This window comes from Apodemus sylvaticus, chromosome 5, assembly GCF_947179515.1.
Source record: "Apodemus sylvaticus chromosome 5, mApoSyl1.1, whole genome shotgun sequence".
Taxonomy (NCBI): domain Eukaryota; kingdom Metazoa; phylum Chordata; class Mammalia; order Rodentia; family Muridae; genus Apodemus; species Apodemus sylvaticus.
Genome location: NC_067476.1, coordinates 98,102,782 through 98,121,717, shown reverse-complemented (window position 1 = coordinate 98,121,717; position 18,936 = coordinate 98,102,782). Strand labels below are relative to the sequence as shown.

Sequence of the window (18,936 nt, the reverse complement as noted above, 5' to 3'; positions counted from 1 at the left end):
CACACTTGAACGTGTGGGAAACCATGTTAGGGCCCCTTGACATGACCTGGATTCAGAGGGACTGTAAGTGATGAGCCTCGTGAGAACAGAGGAATGGAAAGAGGAAACGTGGAGTTGGTATTAGGTTCACAGTGAGCAGGAAAGGGCGGCTCTGCGATCACCATGTACCCAGCTTTGCTGCTGTGCCCACACACACCAGCTCACTGTATAATAACCATCTCAGGTACACGGGGAACGGATCTTTCTCCTCTGCGGACAAGAACCCCACAGTCTAACATCCAGTGCTCTCTTTCCCTATTCTCTTTCAGTTAGGGTCTCATATCAGTCACAGTGTGCTCTATAAAACAGCCCAAGGTGTCCATAATTTATCAGTATAAAAGAGAAAGACAGTTTCCATCAAACGATTGATAGTATTTATCTTCAGTAACACAATCAAAACAATAACAACAACATCAAAAACTAAGTGTTTACCCTGTCCCTGTAACAATCATGACTTTTATTATGAAGGTCACTTTTCAAACTTAACTGTAACATATTACTTACATATTGTTCTGTCTTTAAAGAGAATTTAACCAATATGGCAAAGGGTATAATAAAAAAAAATAATAGTAAATTCATCCCACATTTATTGAAAGCTAAATAAAAAAAATATTATTTCCTCATTCTTCCATCAATCTTTTTTTTCCTAAGGAAATATGCAATTCTCCTTTACCATTCTCACACAGGTTATTGCTGAGAAAGCTGAGGTATGAGTCCCGAACTCTGACTTAACATGAATTTAGTATTCTAATAACATAAACATCCTCCCAACAAACCTAATAGGAAAAACAATTACCCTGCCTCTCAGAATGACACTAAAGGGTTTCCCTAAACATTCCTTTACTGAGAATCCATGCTTATCTCACCGCTGCAGTGATACAAATATCTCAAGAAAGCTAAACTAACTTTAGAAAGTAGAGGCCATACAGAAGCAAAATGACTTCTCAGAAAGAAAAAAAAAAAAAAAAAAAGAGGCCTAACCTACAATATGACAACAAAATCAGAACCTGAAATCTAACAGAATAATAATAAAAAAAAATCACTTTACAAGACTATTAACGAGTATACACCAATCATATTCACTTCTCAGACAGCCCATCCTAATCGATAATCACTACAGAAGCGTATCAAGATAGCTGCAGAATACATGAATTAATACAACTTTTTAATGTCTTGCCAATTAATTGTAATCCTTTGGCAAAGCCATAAACAACATTTCAGGTTCAATAAAAGCCTTTTTTCTCCCTTTATGAGCCTTTGCCACCTGTTATTCTGGAAGCCAGGCTCACCACAACATTATCAGAGTGTAAAAAACCAACCACAAATTAAGAACCACTGCTCAACTCAATTTCAAGAAACAAGGCCAACAGAAATACTATTTCAGTTATGTAAACCAAACCTAAGAGCATTAATAATACATTGTAATACTGCACTGAAATTGTTAAAAATTAGTGAATCAAAGCCAAAAAGGTGTTCAGTATCATAAATCAACTAGGAAACATTGAAATATAAAAGGCAAATTTCTGATATTTGCTGAAATATCAAATAATCAAATCTTATTTATTCAGCATCACATCATTAAGTGGTCCATATAAATATTTCTATTTTCTGTTAATCTACTGCCTTTTGTCTCAACACAAAATTGTGCACCTATGTTTGAAAATAATACCATTTGGAGATTTCATCTACTGTAGACAAATGGCATCATGCTAACAGTAATCCCACATACAGTCCTTACAGTCTTGTGGGGTCCACACTATACCAAGTGTTTCACATGCTCTATGTTAATCAATGCTCACCATAACCTTAAGGAACTTAACAGGGAGCACCAAGGAAATAAGATTCAGGAGACAGACTCAACACTTGAGTTTGATCCTATTTCCTCTCCTTATGCGCTCTGAGATTTGTCTCTTCCTCTTACAGTGAGGGAGCACTGACCTACACTAGCATGTGGTTTCCTAAGGACAAATGGTTACAAAAAGCAAGAACATATAACAGAGGACGCCCTGTGAGAAGACGTGACAACGCAAAACACATCCTATGTGGGCAACAGGGGCTGTTCTAAAGACAACAATGGCCCATAGCTGAACCAAATTAAACCTGGAAACTTCGAATAAATAAAGTTAAATAATATTTTGTGTTAGTCTATAACTAACCAAACTGGACTCTTATGTCCAGTAAGGACCAGTAAATTCAACATAGGCATAGGCATAGCAGAAGCATCCTTTACTCCAGTATTCTAGCTAAAGATAAATGAAGATCTCAAGAAGATGGCTGAGTATATTTTTTAAGTATAATTTTTAACTACTAATTTTGAGATTTTACTCAAACTGGAGCAGGAACTGAAGGTATTTTTATGAATGAATGGTTGCCCATGTTACAATCTAAGGATGGTAAATAGTAGGAGATGTTGGGACCAACACAGAAAAGCCAGACCTACAAATCTGGAAGGCATAATTAGAAAAAAATCAGAGCCCAGTGCCTAAGGGTAAAGATTCATCAAGAGGGTATATAGATACTTGTTTAGAGTCATGATCTCAAAAGTTTGATGTGTAACTCATTTGGATAGCAACTGAATAATCAATGTATGATTTAAAAGAAGAAAAAAAAAGAAAAAAACAGAAACATGAACCAGAGGATATAGTTTACTAGTAAAAGAATTTCCAAGGGGGCTAGACAGATGCGTCAATGGTTAAGAATACTAAATGTCCTTCCAGAGGTCCTGAGTTCAAATCCCAGCAACCACATGGTGGCTCACAATCATCTATAATGGGATCTGATGCAGTATACTCTTATAAATAAAAATAAATAAATCTTTAAAAAATAAGACAAAACTAAGCATGTGAAGAAATTGAGCATCTTAAAATACTAGGCAGCTCTATCCACTCTTAAAAAAAAAAAGAATTTTCAATGAATGTCTATCTATTTTTAGAATACTACTTAAGGATAAGTATCATAGCACTTACCTTTAATCCCAGCACTGACATAGATTTCTGTGAGCTAGTACTGCTGGGCCAGGATTACATAGTAAAACCATATCTCAAAATACATAGATAACTGATGATGGATAGATAGATAGATAGATAGACAGACATAGAGACAGACAAAACCTGTTCAAGAAATCTTACAATTTCTAAAATTCTGAAATTCTATTATATATGGATATTACTTATGTTTCAATCTGTTTTCTTAATACCATGAGCCACTCAAATTAATTATTAATTTGAATATTAATTTATTTGAGCAGTAATTTATTTTGAGTAGTAATTAATTTGAGTAGTAATTTATTAATTATTAATAAATTGAGTAATTAATTACTCAAATTAATTACCTTGTTTTTTTTAATCCTTGTGTCACAAATGGAGTAAATTCACACATAGTGAATTATTGTAGGTCAAATGTTCTAAGATAAAGTAGTGGAAAATTCTGCGAATACCAATGAATAACGTGGCCTTATTGTAGGGTTGTTCACCATAAAATTAGAATAGTAGACAATCTTGGTCTGATGAATACTCTGGTCAAACCTGAACCACTGTTCAGTAACTATAACTACTGAGTCTTATGAAAGACCCACTGATGGACGCTCAGTTCCCTGGGAAAACAGTACAGGTGTCATGAGAAACAAGATGCTTGTATGTCTTATCTCAGCAGCTATAACAATACCGAAATGAATGAAGTTACAAGCATCCAGAAGAGATATGACATCCTATGAGATATCATATGCCACAACTCGATGCTCTAAGCAGGCCAGGCCACTTCTGGGGTGCTGTTGCTGAAACTTTCTACCCTAAATCTATCAGAAGAAAGCAAAAACCATATAAACGGGGAGACTCTTTGGAAACAACTACTCAGTACTCTCTCCAGACATATCAAAATCATGAAAGACAAACAGGAAATATCACATACTAGAGAACTCCTAGATGTGATAAAATTAAGTGACAATGTATGATGCCAGAACAGGCCAATTGTGTGTGTTGGGGACGGGAGGGTTGAGAACTATGGAGTTTAATAAAGATCTGCAAAGGAACTGACTCAATCATGTTAAAACTAATTTTGAATGCTAACAATTGGTCCAATGGTCATGCAAAATGTTAACATTTACTGGAAAGGGCATAAGGTACGCTCTGGTATACTCCTACAAATTTTTTTTAAGTTCAACTTATTTACAAATACATATAATATATACAACTGAGTGTTTGTGTAGGAAAGCATATAACACAATCTTAGGAGAAACAGTTTGATTGGACTGGAAGTGTCTTCCTGAATCAGAAACCCAGGAAATAAAGTATAAAACATAGTCAGCAAATACAGCCCTGACAATAGCTTTCGCTACTAGACTCACACAATACACCTGATCTGCTAAAGGCAGAAAAACCCACTAGAGTAAACAGCAAAGAAGAAACAATAGAAGGAGGATAGATTTCAAAATATAAAGTACTAACGCTCACAAAGCTCTACCTCTTCACATTAAGTGGAGAATTCTGTTTTTTCTTAAACAATGTCGGGAACTGTACCCAGAGCCTGTGTGTGCTGGGAAAGTATTCCTGAGCTATACTCCTCAGGTTAAGGGGAGGATTCTAAGGACATGCAAAAAGGAGTGCCTAAATTCTTTGAGATGGCTTGAAATGACATAATTTTGCAATTTCAGTGAAGTAGGGCTTCCCTTAGGAAGCATGGCATAGAAATAAAATTAGTACTGGGGAAAACTTACATGTATGCCTCTAAGCAGATATCAAAATGAACTGCAACTGAGAATACTAGGCGTGTAAAGCTGTGCATGGGAGCCTTAGTCCAGCACTCCAGAGACTGAGCTAGGAGTTCAAAGCCACCCTGGTCTACAAGGGGAATTCAAGGACAGCCAGGGAAATTTTGTCTCAACAAACAAACAAACAAACAAAGAATTTAAGGATGAGCCAGGAGTGGTAGCACGTAAGTTTTTAATCCTAGCCTGGTCTGCAAAGTGAGAGCCTAGGAATGAGACAAAGGAGCCAGGTTCCCACCCCACCCCCACCCCCACACACCTTTAATCCCAGTACTTGGGAAGCAAAGCTCTGTGAGTTCAAGGCCAGGCTGGTCTACAGAGGGAGTAGACAGCCAGAGTAAAACAGACTCTATCTCAAAAATCTAAAATACAAAAACAAAAACAAAGGAAAGAGCTGTGGGGGCTCTGGTGGTGCACACCTTTAATCCCAGCACTTGGGAGGCAGAGGCAGGGGGATTTCTGAGTTCGAACTCATCTACAGAGTGAGTTCTGGGACAGCCAGAGCTATACAGAGAAACCCAGTCTCAGAAAAAAAAAAAAAAAAAAAAAAAAAAGGAAAGAGAAGCATAAATTGAAATTTAAGGGAGTTAAAATCAGAATACTTAAAGGCAAACTAGAAAACATCTACAACAAAAAAGACATAAAAAAAAGCAACATCTTTAACACAAGCACATCCAACAAATAATAATTTCATAAAAACAAATACTCCCACAGAAAGATAGGCACAGAACACTAAGTGGCTCCATTAATGTAAAAGGAAAATTAAACAAACAAAAATTATACATAACTTACAACTTATTGTAATTTTAGAAACACTAAGTGCAGTTATAGCCCAAAGATATATTCTTGCTTGGATAAAAACCTCAATTTGATCCTGAGAAATGGAAAGAAAAGAAAAAAAGAATCTAATGTAAGCTCAAATTGTCAGAATTCATTCTTAACCCAACACAGTAAAGGTTAAATAATGCTGGCAAGAGTTGGAGAGACAGATATTCTTCGGGTGAAAAAATTAGCAATCATCTTGGAAGTCACTTGTCCATACCTATCAACAGCCTTCAGAAATAAATATGCTTTGACCTCAGTCAGTGGTTTCGTTCAAATGTAACCAATAGTCTCCTGGAGTCCCCAAGTCCCTCTCAGGATCTACAAGGTCAAATCTATTTTTTTAATAAAAAATATAAAATATTACTTCTCTTTCTATTCTACTATTGATATTTGTGCCTATTATATACTACAGTAGATAAATTTCCAAGTCTCACTTTCCCCTTTCCATCCCCTTCCAGTCACCCTCCCTTGAGTGCCTCAAATAACCCAACCCTCACTCAATTCTTTAACTTACATCTAACAACAAATTGAGGCTAGGACACTACAGCCATATTCAAACTCATGTCCACTCAGCTTAAAAAAATAAAATGGCTATTTCACTATAGAATATTCGCTAGTTAGTGATATTAAACCACATCCTCTTAAAATTCTGTATGCTGAATTTAGAAGTCAATACAAAGACCATTTAGCAAGACATCGTGGTGTCTCTGTGGAGGAACTCACCTGACTGAGAGCTGAGCTAGCCATTTTTCCCAAGGAATACAATTCTTACTTGAATAAACAATGAATGAAATATGATTACTCAGATTTGGGTATCTGGCAAACGTTTTTTCTCAGATACAAATGACGTGAGCCTGTCATTTCAAGGAAAACAACTAATAGCATGTGTTGCCAATGGTAAAATTTGAGCTTTCAAGGGAAAATTCAAATATTAGAAAGCTCATATCCATCACTAGAGCTTGATAGCTTCAAATCTTACAGACTTCTAATGAGATCACTGATGAGATTAGCAAATGTGATTTTTTTTCATACAATAGAATGAAAGGTGACAACATTTTGAAGGTTTGTATAGTTCGAATCAATATTGCATAGGTAAAAGACCCATTGAAGTTCAAAACAGGCCTCCGGGTTACAATGTAGAAAGGTGACAAGTGTTGGATGAGTTTCTTACCCCACATTACAGTCAGCCTTCAAGAAACTAGCATTTGCTAGGTTTTGTGTGATAAAACACCACAGTGGGTTTGCTTTGTTTTTGAATCCACAGTTATCTAAATAGCCTATTAAGTTACTCTTTTCTTTTGCAACTACATATGAGGCTAGAGTTTCTTGTTATTTCTTTCTTTCTTTTTCTGTGGTGATGTATACGTGTATATGACCACATGCCTGCAGGTACACTCATGCATGCATTTGATGTACATTTGTACATTTGATGGCACATCTGATATCTTCTCCTATGGTTCTTTATATTTTTTTTTGTATTGTTTTTTTGTATTTGGTTTTTTTTCGAGAGAGGGTTTCTCTGTATAGCCCTGGCTGTCCTGGAACTCACTTTGTAGACCAGGCTGGCCTCGAACTCAGAAATCCGCCTGCCTCTGCCTCCCAGAGTGCTGGGATTACAGGCGTGCGCCACCACCGCCCGGCCTTTATATTTTTTAAGACAGGGTCTCTCCATGACCTATTCACAGCTAGAGCTTCCATTACAACCCTTCTCATAACAACATGGTCGGTCAGGTGTGTCACAGCAATAGCCCATGTGTTAGTTTGCTTTCTATTGCTACAATAAAACACTGGGACCAAAGAGGCACCTAGAGGAGGAAAGAGTTTATTTCCGCTTATAGTTGCAGATCATCACAAAGGAAGATTAGAGCAGGAATCTACAAACAGGAACTAAAGCAGAGACCAAGGAAAGACAATGCTTACAGGCTTGCTCAGTTTGTTTTCTTACACAATGCAAGACCACCAAGGGGGTGGGCTAAACCCTCTCATATCACCCACCAGTCAAGGAAAAATAGTCCATGGGGAGAGACAGGAGAGAGGCTCAGAGGGCCAAGAGAGCCTATGGAAATCTACAGCTACCCTGGGGGTAGGGTGGATGTTGGATGTGGGTGGGGAATCTCTAGGAAGTCCTAGAGACAAGGGAAGGGGGAGGCTCAAAGAAGCCAAAGCACGTGACCTTGGCCAAGATGCCTAGGAGATATGGAACCAGAAGAGGCCACATTCAATAGGATCCAAATTCAAGTCTGCATACCTGCATAGCAAGTACTTTCATCAGTGAGCATTTTTTTCCAGTCTCTTCCCTTATACTCTTATCAGCAATGTATAACAACCAGTTAAATATAAAAATAGATGCAGCTTCTTGTGGTAAAGGCAGAGCTTAAAGAAATTTGCAAATATATACAACCATGCCTCAAATGTATACACACACATTTATTTTAATGGTGGGGCAGGTGAAATGGTTTAATGGGTCAAAGCACTTGCCACCAAGCCTAACTACAAGAATTCCATTGCCAGACCCATTTGATGGAAGGAGAGAAACAACTCCAAATTGTCTTCTGATCTATACACACACACACCTTGACACATGTGGATCCAAATACATACATATACAATAATGGTTTTTTGAAAGTAGTAATATATGCACATAATGATAGCAAGTATCAAAAAAACTCCAAAACTCCCAAGCAATATATACACATATGATATAATACATTCTATATACTATATAGCATACATGTGATATACACCCACATCTTATACCTTTCCCCCTGGATGGGCACCCACTATTCATTTTACTGTTCATAGAAAGAATGTAAAAACTAATGATAATAATTAAATTCCAACTTGTCAACTGTGTTCTTGAACAGCAACTATGATAAAATCCCATAGCTATAAAGGGATACTATCACCCTTAAATATGGACAATATTGGAAGGCCAGCCTTTCTCTTTAGAGTCTAGGAAAATTAGTCTAACAAATATGAAGTCATAAAAGATATGTTTCAATTTGTATTAATACCTATTATCCAATAAATTGTCTTTCTCAATGAAATATCTCTGGTGATGCATGGTCAAAGGCTATGAATTATTGATAGGAAAGGTCTCCATTAGAAGTATCTATGCTCAATGTCATAATACGTTTTGAATAAGAAAAATATGTACAAAATGTTCTATATTATTTAACAAATTAATTATGATAACCTAGTTGGTTTGAACAGGTTCTTCAAGTAATGATTGGGTCTCAGTTTTCACATCTTTGAAATGGAAAACTGTTATATAATCTCTAAAAGATCTTTCCTAACAGGTGGGAAAGTCCTAAAATTCCACAGCAAAGTGAAAAATATAAAACCCATGGGGAATACTATGCACACAATAAGAAACCTTCAAACCTTGAGATCCAAATGCCCAGACTCAAGAGTGTGACCCCTACACTAATGTCCTCAACTCTATTAATTATCTTTTCATTGCCTAGTCAACAAGACAAGGCCCCCTTTGGGCCTGGGCCCTCTTGTCACCAGTGATTAACTGGAAAGGGTCCTGTTTATTCTAGATCTACCATCTCTAGGGGGTCTAAGCCAGTGAGATGAACCACCAAATCAAGTTTTTACGTGAAAAGATCCCATTACCTATTATTATCCACTGCTACTATCTGTGGATTAACCACTAGTCATCTATGAAGCATCTATTTACTATGTGTACACTCCCACGCCCGCAATACCTTACAAGTTTTCAATAAACATCTGTTGACTTGGATTCAACTCCAAGGTCTGGAGCCTCAGCCATTAAACGTTCTGTATGGTAGGCAAGTGAAAGGGAGAGAGCATTCTCATCATCTTCGCCCTAATCTGTCACTATGTTCCTCCCATTTGTGTGTGACACGTGGCTTCTGACTGCCAGGGTGGTGGGAACTGGGCTGAAGGTAAAAGGCTGTGAGAGGGGAGATGGGGACTTACCTGGGGAACCTCTGCTTCAGCTTCCTCAGGCTCTGCCTAGTGGGCGGTACAGACACTAGGCACTGGGCTATCTCCTCGTACTGGGCTTTGGTTAGTATCATATTGGGCCCAAGGAAAAATCACCCTTGAGGCTCGTGCAGGCTTGGTGCCTAGAAGCTAGGGAAGGGCAGAGCGCGTTGCGACCCTGGACCCTCCTCTTATTTAGCTATTCCTTATGTCCCCCCCCAAAGCACACCCCCTAGCTGCACCGCGGGGCGGAGACACGCAACGTCCCAGGCTTCACCTCCGCAGGAGAGGCGGGCTGTAGAACTATTTGCGACTGCAGAGTGTACTGAGCAGCCGCAGTAAGCCGGAACGAAGGCAACTCGCCGCCATCTTGGGTAAGGGCAAAGTAACCAGGAAGTGGCGGCTACGGAACGCATTCTTTTTGCGTCTTTAGGGGCTGGTGTCCCTAGCATCTCCTCCCTGAGATCGGAACGCAGACGCTCATTGAAGCCACTCTGCCAGCTGAGGGAAACACTGACGACCCTTCTCACGATTCACGGGCCGGGTCGCAGGGGAGCTCCTCCAGCCTTGAGTTGGAAACCCGGAAGTGCTCTGGCAGAGCGCGGGATTTGAATGTGTCTTCAGACACGCCCAGTTCTACAGCTCTGAACAGAAGGCCTGCAAAGGAGCAAGGTGAGCAGAAACTAAGCAGTGAACAGGATCTCTGCAAACCTGCAGTTTGGCCTGTGCTGGGAAAAATCTTAAGCCTCTCTCGTGGAAAGCAATGCTGTTTTTGTTAAGAACTTAAATCCTGCATCTTAAAACAATTGCCAGTAGAATATCAATTTCACCTCCTTATATATAAAGAAGTATATTCCTAGCCCCCAAAATTGTTGTTAACCAATAATGTATAGAAACATGAACTTGTGAGTTAACATACTAGAGCATCAGCTCCTCTAATTCTTTTATTTATTTATTTATTTATTTGGTCTTTGTTTCTAAGATGGGTGTATTGTTTAAGTGTTCTCTTCAAATTTAAACATTGAGCAAATGGAAGAAATCTGCATTAAACGGTTTACTGCTTTCATTTGGTGTAAAGTGTAAGTTGGAAGGTTGGCCTAGATAAGACCCCATTGATAAATTCTTTAATCCATCAAAGCCTCAATTACTTTATAAAAATTTGTAATTCATGAGGCTGGTTTTAAGATTAAATAAGGTAGTATAGAGCCACGTTACAGAATCGCCCTAGATGTCAGACAACAGAGAGAATAAACAAAATGTGGTTTAGAAACACAGTTTTAAAGATTGAAATGATGTCTACTTCTGGAAAAAGGGCTCAAACAAATATCTTTTGCTTCCTCTCATTTCTGGATCTTCAATTTTACATAGATCACAGGTACACACACATTTACCTACATACACATACGTACATGAATAATGCCGAGAAGTACTGAAAAAGCAGTAAGACTGGGGAGTGTATGGACATAAGCATGAAAGAATTTATATTTGTGAAATCAGCACTGTGTATGATGACCACCCATCAATAAAAACAATAAGATAGTACAAGAAAAATTGATTTAGCATAGCATTCTGCAGGTAATCTGCACAACCTCAGGTAAATAACAAGTGGTTTAAGTAAACTGGATGGGATGTTTACTAGCTAGTGCTTTGTGGGATTTCTTGTAAAGACTCACTTAATCCCAGGAACTTCCCCTGGCGCAGGTTCTGTCCCCATTATCGCTCTGTCCTTCCTTTGTTCAGAGTGAACAAAGACATAAAAGGTCAAGGAACTTCCAAGAGGTCATGAGAACAAGTCAATAGCCAGAATGGGATTCAAGTGAAAATTGGTATGCTGTGTTGCTGCCTCTCAACAATGTGTAATCACATCATCTCCTAGTCACTCTCCTAAACCCAAAGGGTAAAGTTTTTTTTCTTTTAAGTAACTAAATTAAAAAAAAAAAAATCATACACAAGGGGCTTCTTTTCCCCCCTCTAGTTTTCATTACATTTTCTCTACAGTTTCCAAAGTTCAGTACCAACAGTGGATCCTAACTTGAGCAAGCGGTGCTAGTTTCTAGATCTTTACATCAGAAAGTTCCTTCCCATATGCTTTACATCTAGATCTGGTTGTGTGACATTAGTACATAACCATTATTTATGACAGCGTAGCCTGGAGTTGCCACCTGGCTAGTTTGTTGCTGACCCTGCCGTGACTTGTGCATGAAAGCTGACTGACGAGAAGCAGACACCACTTGGTTCCCCATACCTCTCCCCTTCACAGCTTCACTCCTTCCAGTTCACAGGGTTTTATAGAAAACATCAGTTCAAGGATGTTTGCACTAGTTGTTTCTATAGCAACTCTCCTCTTCCCTGGCTCTAGTCCTGCCCTCGCCCTCATAACCCAAAAGGCCAGGTTTGTTTTCTTGTTTTTATTTTGAACATGCAGGCAGCTTTCTATTTTAACTCAGATCTGATTGGTTGTTTATAAAGTTAGTATTGGGAGAAATGGAGCATTCTGTGATCATTTCATTGACAATGATGTATTAGGTACAAAATAAGAGCTGGGTGGAACTGTTCTCTTGTGACTTAATTGGTTTCTTTTCCCTCCTAACAGAAATGCTTGCAGTTGGCTGAGTATGCACGTGAGGCCCCCTTTCTTCCTGCTTCTTCCATTTTGCTCTCATCTCATCATCCCCTTTTGTCTTTCATTTGCTATTGTTTCTTATAGGGCTTTCTCTGAATGCCTCAAGTGTGTGCCCATTTCTCAATCAGCCAGAAATACCCTTTCCTCTCTAAGTGATGGAGAACTGTGAAATAAAAGCACAAAACTAAAACCTGAAATAAAAAAGAAACCAACTTGGCCAAGCGACCTGTTTGGAATTGGCCATGAAATGTCCAATCTAGAAAAACTGGCGGATTCTCTTATCCTGAATGTTCTGACACCAAGCACAAGCAAGGGAATAGTTGGATCTTCATTTGAAAGGGAAAAAAGAACCTAAAAAAAAAAAAAAAAAAGGAAAGTGTAGCAAAAGATACTAAGGGAAGAAAATAAGTAGAATCTAGTCTAACACCCTGGAAAAACCTACAGTTCTATACAGGGACAGAAGTTGGACAGGTGTCCTTGAGCCAATTCCTGGATGATATGAATGTTGACCATTTTAAAAGAGGGATAGAGTGTAGTTGGGAGGCATATGGTCCTTTCAGTAAAGGTACTACCACAAAGGGTTAAAATTAAGAATGAGCTGTGTTACATGGCTGGGAAAATTATTCCCGCTGTAGCAGAGTTCTAGACAGAGTCAAGAGTCCATGGCCTTGGAAAGACTCAGCCACATTTTCAAATGTTCTACCAAATCTAACGCATGTTTTCTTAAAACCAGAGGCATACTACTTTTATTATCTTGAAAACTCTGATGCTCTTCATAGGGTCTCTGTCATCATTTACACTGACAATTTTACAGTAATTGAAGTCTACTAACTGAACACGTGAAAAGAAGAATGCTAATTTTTTGAGAGTCTGTTATCATTCATTTGAGAGGCAATTATCATTCCATTAATACCTTATGTCACTGAACTCAGCAGTTACACTGTTCAGTAAAGCTGCTGGCTTATATATTGTAAACTGAATCCAAATAATAACAATGATGATGATGATGGAGCAGGGTTGGAAAGATGGCTTGTCAGTTAAGAGCACTCGCTGCTCTTGCAGAAGACCCAGGTTCAGTTAGTAGCACTTGTATGGTATCTCACAACCATCCATAACTCCAGTTCCCGGGATCCAATGCCATCTTCTGACCTCCATGAGCACCAAGCACACATATGATGCATATACATACATGTAAAAAAGAACACTTATAAAATAAACCTAAAAAAACACAATTGAAGAAAGTTTACCTGGAATGTCTAGCTACTAAATTGTACAACTGTGATTTGGACCCAAGCAAATCTAACTATGAGCTATGTCATCTCTCTTTTGAACCAAAGCTTAAATCTCTAGGTGTTCCACTTTTCAGTGACAAGTCATTTTATCCTAATCTCAAAACAATTTTTAAAAAGTTCTGATAATCAATGAAGATTAAACAACTGTTATTGAGATCGGAAGCAACTACTCAACTTAATAACTGAAGAAAAAATGGGAAAGAAAATATATAGAAAGACAAATGAACTGTAAACAGACAGAAATGAGCAAAACCAAGTGCTGTGTCCTTATGGAAGTCAGTGGGAAGGGGCCGTAAGATCAGTGGTCTGATTCCAGAGGAACGTCAATGGCGTTTTTTGCCAAGACCCACTACATACCAAAGCTGCCACATCACCCTGCAGTTCAGTGTGGCACCTCTTTGGGTCTTTATTATCAAAAATACACGGGGCACTTACCAAAGGTAAGAACTGTAAGTAGCTTCTATTTACTTAGTTACTGAACCACATTCTAGAAGACTGTTTCTCAAATTATCCATACTAAACTCCTCTTTCTCTTCTATTTATTGTGAACAAATTATTAAAATAAGATAAAAAATGAATTACTAAAAGGTGAAATTCAAAAAAAGACACGTGGCAGATTTGTTAAAAAGGGACTCAGTAAAGTACCATAACCCTTTGCAATCTTTAATACTTACTGTATCGAGATAAAGACCAATTGTTTGGGTTCAGACGCTATCTTAGAGAACCTGACCTGAGATGGGACTCAAGTAAACTAACAGGCTGGTACCTGGCAGCAGTTTCCAGGCTACCCAACCTCCCAATGAGACCTGTGTCTACCAGGTTCCAGGTTACTCCCCCAATAAAACCCTGCATCTAGCACCAGTTTCGGGTCATTCCCTAATAAATCTGTACCCCCCCCCCCAGGTTACAAGGCTGCCCCTGACACTTCACTTCCTAACAACCACCAATCAGAAGAAAAACTGAAGTTTATGGTTTGCCTCCAGAAGCAGCCAATTATGTTAAAGGCCACAATGCCCACCTCCAATCAGATATGTACCAGATTAGAATCACCCTTCTTGCAACATTCTATAAATGTTTGCCTGGAACTAAGCTCAGGGCTCCACCTTTCTGCTGTGTCAGGATTGGTGGGGAGCCCAGACTCGAGCTTAAGTAAAGGACCTTTAATGCGATTACATTGGATTGGCTCCTTGGTGGTATTTTGGGGTTCCTGGATGTTTCTTGGCACAACACAGATACGTAACAAAACGTTTGACAACCATTGCTCACTCACTTCCTGTGTTGGGGAAAGACTGACACCTCTTAAACATTGTCCTCCAGCTCATAAGGGACCTGAGATAATTCACAGGCAATTTGTGTCCCCTTTTCCTGCAGGACCAGAACGCAGATGTAATTTCTGCAGTTGTCAATCATTTTCTTGTCCCCAAGACCATTCTGCAAGAATACATCATGTTCTGAGGACTCTCTCCCATTTATATATTCAGAAACTGAAAGGAGCTGGGCTGGTAGAGGGCTTCTGCTCAGGTAGAAGGAAAAGGAATGAAAGGCGGGGCATCATCTTCCCCTAATAAGCACTCTTTCAATGTAAGCACGAATTGGAGGAATATGTCAGGTAGAGATTAACGCTAAGACTTTTCATTTAAATCATTACCCTCTCTTGCCATCCTATTAGGTTAGACTTTCAAAAGAGAAGGTAAGATGCCAGTCAAGATTTATAACCCATTCTTTCTCTGTGATTGAAAGGTAAGAAAAGGAATTTCTTCCTAGGTAAGAATAGCAGTTCTAATAATAATAGGCACCACTCTTTTAAGAAAATGAAAAGTACATTATATCATTATCTAAAGTATTTTTTACTGAATCTATAACTTGTATAATTATTCTTATTTGACATATACAGAAATTAAGGCACAAAAGGCTTGCAAATTCAGCCAGGTTTTTTTTTTTTTTTTAGATTTATATTTTTTAAATATGAGCTTACATAGGATTCTTTTTTTTAAAAAAATCCATTTCTTTTTTTATAATCAGCAAAAATATAAATTCTTTTCATAGCTAAGACCCAAGCTCAGGTGTTCCAAGACACCCCTAGTTTCAGCAGGTGATAATCTGCCACTGGCCTCACTGATGTCAATCTGACACTTGGTTTTAAGTCTTTTTCTTTACTAGACAAAATCAGACAATAAACATAGCTTGAGTCCAGTTCCAACTAATTTGCATTATTACACTGAGAGCAAGATATCTCTTATGAATGCTTGGTAATTGACCTTTGCTTCCTATGAGAATCAGAGTAGTAGGTTTCTGAGGGTAGAACACAGACTCTCAAGCTAGCCCTTGGAATGGCTACATGAGACTAAGGCATTCCTCTGCTTCAAAGACCAGTTGTCATTCTGTGAGGGAATGATGTTCTAAATGTCCTGAAATAGAGGAGATTTTAGTAACTCACGGAGAACTTTCCAGAACATTTCATTCACAGAGCCGTGATTGTCAAGTGTCACTGAGCTTCCTACCTTTGTATGCATTCTGACAGTCAGCATGTCCACAGAGGCCACCAGTTTGGTTTGCTTCATTAGCATGACAAGGGCTAATATCTGGATATCCAGACTTGTCATAGTTATTGGTGCAGGGAGCAAATGTTTTGCATTGCTAAGTGCACTCTGGATGCTAGTCTTCAAGCCGGAGAGCTTGGGTTTCCATTTCTCTTCCAAGCCTGCTTAAAGGCTTAAGTTAGTATAGGGATGAAAAGGGGCTGAAGGTAATGGTATGAGCCGAGTAAGAGAAGTGAGATCTTTGAGGATACTTAAGCTCTCCACATACTGATATCCTCACAAATGTACACAAACCTAGTTCTACAAAGTGGCACTTGAGCTACATATGTCAAATTCCCTTAATTAAATAAAATCATAAAAATTCATTCTTCATTCATTTGTTCATTCACTCATCATTTCCTGAGAGATACCACATTCCAGGAATTGTTCTAAGCCATGTGTATTAGCAACGCACAGGACTGACCATGACTTTGTGTTAAAATTTACATCTTACAACGAACGAGATTTCATTTTTCAAAAGATTACTTGCCTCATGTTTCTGTTCAACACAAGCTAGAGAAAAGATGATGAAATACATCCCTTGGCCCCATGTGAATCCTGTACTAAAGACAGAATAGTACTAAACCCTCCTTTATTGGATAAACTTAGTGGAGATTTAAATAACTGACTTATTAAACCCTGAAAAGTGAATAATGTAAGTAAATATCCTTTCTATTATTAGGAACGACACATTGAAGTATGTATAGTAAAAGATCCACAGTATAGTTGGATTATCCTAGTGATCAAGAAAAGCATACCAAAATAAGGCAATGACATAGTTGTTGACACCTCAAGTATAGAAAATGTCAGCAGTAGGGGACTCTAAAGGATATATATGGCCACTTTGCACTTTTTGTTTTGTATGGTTTTTATTTTGCAACAACTTGTTAAGTTTGAAACTACTAAGTTAACTTAGAAACTTCTTTTCTGTGTAAAATGAACAAGAACGTAGTGTCCTTAAGTTATATCACAGGCTGCCCTCTTTCCTTTCTGATTTAAAGATAGTGGTTGGCATGCCACTTTTCTCAGGACCGCTGACTAGTTTGCATCCTCTAATTGAGACTCACAATTTAACTAGGCAATATGTTCAAATTCTTCATCTATGTCCCTGTCCTGGGTCACCTGTACTTTTTTGTTTTGCCCAAGTAGCTAGTTATTTCTTTTTTATATCTATAGGAATGCTTAGTGTAGAATTATGCCACTGTCTTTGTAATTGTCATTCACACTTTCTGTAATAATAAGCATCCTAAAGATTTCAGATACATGATAAAAATGGGAAATGCTAGTGCATTCCCTTTAAACATAGCCCTGTGTGTCTCAGAATATCAGCCAATTCCTGCCTCCCTTCTACCTGGCTGTGGCTTCCCTATTTTTCTTTCTGCCTGGTTCCTTTCTTTCCCCCCTAAGGGTCAAACAGTTCTCCCATGTGTGCCTCACCCCTGCACAGTTTGCTCACAGATATATAACCCCAATAAATCTCATCTCTTTCATGTCAAATTCTGTCTTGGCATCTGCTCCTTAGAGGACCTTCACTAACATGGCTTCCTGTCTTCAGTGGCATACATGCAGGTTGCACAATCACTTTCCTGGATATGGATGGTTCCCAAGCTGTCATCAGCAATGCATCAAGAATTTTCTCCAATAAAGGCCCTCTAATATTTATGAGCCTAGGCTTTGAAGTGAGGTAGAAGAATAAGTTAGGTGATCTTAATAGTTAATGATATCAAATCCCTACCATGGTGATTTAAAAGGAAATATAGCACAGTACTAGAAACAGCTTATTTATTTTTCTGAACTCTTCTTTCATAAGTACCATGCCAGCTTTCTGTATTCGGAAGACAGACAGCAAAGTAACTAAATGCCAACTTGCTTGGTTGTATCAAATTCCCATTTGCTTTGCCAACAAGACTCAAATTGATACTCCAATGACCTGAATTCAAGTTCAGTTATATCTGAAACCCTCTAGGCTGATAGTCATCCTACTCAAACTTCCACAAAGGACTAATTTCATTTTGGTTTTCTCTTGGATAGGAACTATTTTTCATTTTTGCAGTGTGCACAAAGTATAATAATACAAAAAAAAAATCTTGTCCTAGCATTGAGTTCCAAAATCATATATCTGTGTAGGATGTGGTCATCTCAAATGCAACTTTTTCAAAGTTGAGATTACTTCAAAGCCTATTTAAATCTGCTTTCATTCATTGAGATGACATTTCTATCCATCCCTGCCTCTATTGCCATTTCTATATCTTCTCTATCACTCCAAGAACTACACTACTACCACTGTTTAGACTCATTTGTCTACCTACTATTCTGTCTTTACTGAAGTTCTAAACACCAAAAGAAACTATGTAAGTTTTCTAAAGATAAACAAACAATAAAAATCTCGAATCATTTTGAGATATCATGGTAGGTTCATCATCAGGCTTCATTTATTTCTGTATATTTAGATAAACACTACAAATATTCAAGTATCGAGGCGACAGAACTCATTCACTATTTTCCTGCTACGTGTGAGACAGAGTCCTTTGAGGCCCAAGATGAAAGAAAGGCTCAGCATGTCAGTTAAGAAAAATGATAGAAACTAAACCTGACTAATTGTACATAGCTGATAAATAATAGAGAAAGACCTAGTCTTTTTTTTTTTTTTTAACTTCAAAATGGTCCTTTTTGGGAACCAAAAATTGAGATGTACTATAAATGGTACCAGTTTGGTGTTGGTGGGTTGTTGTGGGCTTTATTTCCATGTGTCTTTCTTCTTCGGGTTGTAGTTGTTGCAGCAGTGTCTCTGCATATAATCCTGGCTGTTCAGAAACTCCCTGTGTAGTCAAGATTGGCCTTAAACTCACAGAGATCTCCTAC

At 38.2% G+C, this 18,936-nt stretch overlaps 1 protein-coding gene and 1 long non-coding RNA gene across 11 annotated transcripts in view; one reads left to right on the top strand and one right to left on the bottom strand.

Annotated features, from left to right (window-relative positions):
• Cdin1 (CDAN1 interacting nuclease 1) overlaps positions 1–9,891 on the bottom strand; it is a 194,582-nt gene extending 184,691 nt beyond the window's left edge. For 3 of the 6 annotated variants that reach the window (XM_052183192.1, XM_052183193.1, XM_052183194.1), the window contains exon 1: positions 9,575–9,888. In XM_052183192.1, coding sequence (XP_052039152.1) covers positions 9,575–9,675 — 101 coding nt within the window. In that variant the 5' untranslated portion in view covers positions 9,676–9,888. Of the gene's footprint in view, positions 1–9,574 lie in introns of all 6 variants that reach the window. The other 3 variants (XM_052183189.1, XM_052183191.1, XM_052183190.1) reach the window with 3 other exon arrangements.
• Positions 9,892–9,966: 75 nt separating this feature from the next.
• LOC127685723 (uncharacterized) overlaps positions 9,967–18,936 on the top strand; it is an 89,990-nt gene continuing 81,020 nt past the window's right edge. For all 5 annotated transcript variants that reach the window (XR_007977916.1, XR_007977913.1, XR_007977914.1 and 2 more), the window contains exon 1: positions 9,967–10,252. This is a non-coding gene — a long non-coding RNA (uncharacterized LOC127685723). The remainder of the gene's footprint in view (positions 10,253–18,936) is intronic.